At 33.0% G+C, this 5661-nt stretch overlaps 1 protein-coding gene across 1 annotated transcript in view; it reads right to left on the bottom strand.

The window, feature by feature from the left end:
- LOC106881041 (ras-related protein Rab-11B) overlaps positions 1 to 5251 on the bottom strand; it is a 31147-nt gene extending 25896 nt beyond the window's left edge. The window contains exon 1 of the mRNA XM_014931244.2: positions 4958 to 5251. Coding sequence (XP_014786730.1) covers positions 4958 to 4994 — 37 coding nt within the window. The 5' untranslated portion in view covers positions 4995 to 5251. The remainder of the gene's footprint in view (positions 1 to 4957) is intronic.
- Positions 5252 to 5661: the final 410 nt, after the last annotated feature.

Genomic DNA, 5661 nt, shown 5'->3' with positions numbered 1-5661 from the left:
ACAAAATGAATCCGTTTGTCATAGATTCCTAAATTCTTAGGAAATATATTTGACATAAACAAATATAACATTTCAGACATTTTTAAAAAGTCATTTATTTTCTCAACCAACTTTATTCTTCACCATCATTACTACTACTACTACTACTACTACTACTACTACTACTACTACTACTCATTTCGAAAATTAATTACTTTATAATACTAAAACTAATTGCTATAGATTTCTTCAGTTTCATTTTTTGAAAATCTCAACAATTGACAATAATATTTCACACAATTATTATTTTTTTTTTTTTATAAATAAACTTTACGAATTATTCAAGTTCGTACTATTTAACAGCTTTACGTAACTCGGATTTTTAAGAGAAAAGCTTTCATGTTTTTAACTAAATAAAAATATTGAAAACATTTGAAAGGTGCGTTAGTTTATTTCCTCTTAACGACTGGGACAAGATTTGGTTCGGCAAAACATGGAACACTAAAAACCCTAACACGTTATTTAAGGTCTTTATTACATTTAGTACTATTAGAGCAAAATCATGGCAAAAAAAATGTGACACAGACTTTAAAGAATGTCGAGAGAGTTTAAGCAGCTCAGAGGAAGATTGGAGGGAGGGGTAACTAGCTTAGCTACAAAAACTAACAAATATATTAAACAGATCAATGAATAAACAGGTAGAATCGCTATTGAACAGTTTGCTTGTATAACTGATACAAAATATTGATAGCTTAACTCTACACATAGATTATAAGTTTTGCTCTCGTTAAAAGAAATCAGAGAGGGAGAGAGAATTAGTAACATGTGGCCAATTAAATTTAATAATAATTAAAATAATCACTTGATGTGAACCAAGCTAAGGAAACCAGTCTTTTAAACATCATTAAAACAAGTCTATTAGTCATTTGATGAATGCAAAATATTCGAAATATTTACGCTGAAATCGAGTGAGTGAATACACCGCCCTAAATGTCGAAACTACAGGAAAAGGAGTTTATAACGGGAAAGAAAAAAACATTAATAATAAACTGGATTAGATTTCGGGAGGTAATTTCGCCTACACACAAGATATGTTGGTTATTAAAACATGTCACTAATTACTTATATGATACTTGGACCAGAAATATCAATTTACAGTAGGACTAGGTCTTATAGTTTGTCTACCATCGTTTCGAGATCGATAAATAAATACTGGGGTCGATGTAATTGACTATACCCGAGGAGGCGGTGCCCCACCATGACCCCCAGTCCCAATGACGAACTAGTCATATAGAAGCCTAATTAGAAAGATCAGTTAAAACAAGTCAGAAAAGCAAGGTTAGTGTACTTATAACGAAAAGCTAGTGGAGAAGAGAGTTATGACAAAGGAAAGAGGTCTTCAGATAGACAAACAGCTACAGTAATTAAAAAATGTCACAATACTAACAATACAAAATGACAGGTTTGTTACAATAGGTTTGCGCCAGAGGACAAGTTTACATTGTAATTTACTGTAATTGAGTCTTCAACAGCTGAAAAGAAATCCGATTTCGTCACAACAATTGTTTCTTACATTAGAGTGAAACCTGCGATTTTTTTTTCTTCGTAGAGAGAGAGAGAGTACTGGTTTTAGTGACCTTCATATATATTTCCAAAGAGTATTACATTATTTTCTTACATACCTGATTTTAAAAGGATAGAAAATAGTAATATTCATACAGGAAACTAGTAAAACGGTTCCAATTGGCAATTGAAACCAAGTTGGAAGTTTCAGTTCACCGAGAATTTCTCACAAATGACTGTCTTTATAGCCTCGGTATATCTAGGAAGTTATAATGTCCATGTTTTTCCCAACGACGTCACTAATATGATGAAACAGCTTAGTTGTCGTCAATCTATTTGAAATCGACTTGCATAAAATCGATGTTGGGACTCAATTGATTAATTGTGAACCAACGGCAAGAAAAGACAAAGTTAAACATAAACAGATCTAAACCCAGAACCCCATATTAGCCTCTGTGTTACTCTCGCTAGAATACTCTCTTTTAATTAGACTAGAAACCAGATTAGGTTGTTTTTTTTTTACAAAATGAAAATAAATGGATATTGTTTTTATAAAACCCTAAAAACATGCAACTGAAAGAGATACCGGTTCAGGTCTTAAACAACCCTCATCTATTTCCGTAAGCCCTCTTGAACTTCCAATCGAACAAAGCAATTATGCTTTAGGTTTCTTCTTTCTTTCTTGAACCAAATATATATATTTTTAAAAAAACATTTAAGTTGTAACATTCATACATTTCCCAAGACCAGATGAATCCAATTCGCCAAGTCACATGTCCTCCTGTCCAGACACAAAAGTCAAACATTTGTAGAGGAATGAGATTATGATGGTGAGTGGCGATATTCAGCTGCAGGTCAATCCTAAACTAGCGTTCCAGCCATGACAATTCCATCTTTTGTAGGAGTATCTAATGTGCCGTTCTTTTTCTTTCTTCCCCTCTCCCTCCCTAACCCCCAAGACAGTGGGTTGGAATATTTAGGACCGTTGCCTGCTATGATTCGCTTGGAGATGATATCGCTGCAATCACAATCACAGCAAATGACAAATATTTTCATCTGAACGAGGTTGTTTGTTTTGTATTTTTATTTGAAGATTTGAATAAAATTGACAGAAGAGAAAAAGGAGACGGGGGAGAGAGAGCTGAACAAACTCATTTATTGTTAATATTAGAGATCATCATCCACCCGACACATAAAGCACTTCAAAGATGGAGAATACTCGTATTTCTTTGATACCTCGAATATCAAGTAGAAATTCAATTTCGTTTGAAAGAAAAATAATTTCAATATAATGTTCTCCTCATTTGGCCAAGTTAAAGGAGAAGTGAGGGGAACTAAGTAAATGACTATTGTGAATAAAGTATATTTGTAAAGAGGCGAAGTCGAAATGTAATCGGTCAGGACCAGTGAAACAATGTCACGGTCTCGTTAAACACTCTGGAACAGGTTGGCTAGATTTGTAAGAATATAGATTTCCTGCACAGGAATACGGCTTCAGATTTACAAAGAAAGGTGAAAATAATAAGAGAGATGTTCTTTTCTTTTTTTTCAAGGGCATCAACGACGAGTGAGAAATATGGTTAACTCTGTGTCATATATTATTACTATACAGAAAAGGAATGCCAATATTTCAATAGATATCGGATATTTTAATTTCGTCACCGATAGAAATTAATTTCTCCGATAACCTCTGACAATTCATTAGAAATACAATTTTCTCGAAGAACCACCTAACATCTGAGAATGATGAAATATAAAAATCGGTCGGCAAACACTTGTACAGAAAAGAGAAATTTATTGAATAGATCAGTGTACTGGTTATATATATATATATTTCATGACAGCTCGGAGAAACTATATTTAATTAATGGTAAAAAAGAAACGTTGAAAAGTCGGACAAATGAGTCTGTACGATCGTACACACCATTATATGTATGTATGACTATACATACATGTAGTTGACACACCCTTCGAGGATATAAATTCTTTAATGGCTGTGGTGATTGTTTAAAGCAACAACATACAGTTGAGGTAGAAGACAACTTTTACATCATGTTTCCCTTTTTTTCTTTTCGTTTATAATAGGAAAATAAGAGGTGAGCATCGGTAACGACAAAAAGACGGGGGAGCCGTAGTGGGCGTAACATCTACGAATGGTTTATATATATATATCTGTATATACAGATATATATATATAGGTTCCCTACAGGGAGATGGTCAAAAGCTTTCCAAAAACGACTACCTCATTACATTCCAAAGTTAGCCAGATTTGGTACGAGTCGGTAAAAGAACGACCGAGAAATAAATTAATCAGTTTCGCCATCATGAATAGTAACGAACGTATCGGTGATGGTAAGTCAGCTATTCTATATATATTGGTAGGGTATCGATAATGTATATATATATATGTATATATATTATATAGTTGACTATATTACACATATAGACGTGTCAAGAGCTGCTAACATTACACACACACACAATATATATATATATATATATATATATATATATGGATGGTTGGACGTGTCCAACGGGAGAAAATAGAATAAATGTGTATATATATATTTTATACACAAACGTACATAAATCCTCCTAATGGATGAAATATTCAATACCGTTTTCCGACATCCTTGTATAGCAGCAGTATCATAGCAAAAATGATAAATTAAGGAGAAAAGACAGAAGAAAAATGAGAAAATGAAGGAGATGTGAGTTTTTATGAGAAGAGAAAGGAATTGCTGAGAATAAGAGAGGATGATGTTGAAGGAAGAAGCTGTTTTAATGAGGAGAGATTAGTTATAGAAGAGAGGAAAAGAGAGATTGGAGTGGAAAATGTAGACATGAGAATAGAATTGGGAAAGGGATTGAGAGAGAGAAGATTAGTTAAGAATGGTGAGAAATACTTGAAAAAGAAAACTGACAAAAGAACAAATTAGGTAGAGATGTCAGGGAATGAGTCTGCCAACAATATATATAGACATAACAGGGTGTGTATATATATTTTATATATACATACATTTTATATATATATATCCACCTTCTTTTCATACATTTGTCAATTGTAGACTTTTAGTTCGTTTTTTTTTTGTTTCGAATAATAAAAAAACGATCACAAAATGACTATAGTTTAATAATTGTTTTAAAATGATATTAAAAGCCTTCGGTGGAGATTTAATAGAAGATATAATAATTAAGAAGAAATGGAAAAGAGAGAGAAAAAGGCTGAGCTGAGTTCTCGTCGAGTTGTCAAAACAACGTCTTGTGAGGGGGGGGAGACGGTGGAAGAAATGAAAGATTTATCATTAAAATAAGGTTTAAAGTGATCGAAGTTAACAAAAAGAAATTGGAAGAGATTGAAATATTCGATTTCTAATTAAATAAACAATGGACATTTAGGGTATGGTGTACGTACCTTTAAATAAATAATCATACTCATCGTCCTTCGTCATCGTCTACGTTTTCCCGTAAGGATACTAGCTGTAAACAAAAGGCTCCTTATACGCTTCAGAATCACAAAAAATTAAAATAAAAAGTACAAATTAATTTTGAAAGAGTCTAGATACGTTCTATATTTATATTTCGTTGATACGTCGCCGGATGGCTAGGATTATTTCAATTATTTTGGCCCTATGATATTTGTTACTTTCTCTAAACGGATATATCAATATGGCGTCCCTTTTAACGCCCCTTTGCTATTGCGCATACTATGACGTCATGTTTGCGCACCCGGAAGTCAACCTCTAACAAGTCACCATTACACATCTTGACGCCGCAGAACCGTCATTGAATCGACAGAATTATCAGAACTTTTCGGGTTTTTTAGAATAATCGTTGGGAAATAGATTTACTGCTAAGTACACTTAACAAAAAAGACAAAAGATAGTGTATTCATTTTTTGATGAAATACAAAATTTACAACGAAATGTAGAGAGCAAAACAAAAGCAGAACCGCTTTCGTTGCTTTTTCAGTCGGATTCGGTGAAATTTTCAAGGAGAAAAAGAAACTATTTAAAATAGCTTGTATGCCCAGAACCAAAACTGTAGAACACCCGAATATAATAATGGGTCTCTTTTTTTTTTATAACTTAGATGAAGAGTTATGGAGCCATATGTTTT

This window comes from Octopus bimaculoides, chromosome 18 (assembly GCF_001194135.2).
Source record: "Octopus bimaculoides isolate UCB-OBI-ISO-001 chromosome 18, ASM119413v2, whole genome shotgun sequence".
Taxonomy (NCBI): domain Eukaryota; kingdom Metazoa; phylum Mollusca; class Cephalopoda; order Octopoda; family Octopodidae; genus Octopus; species Octopus bimaculoides.
Note: the sequence above shows the minus strand (reverse complement) of the source record. Positions and strands in the feature narration are given on the sequence as shown.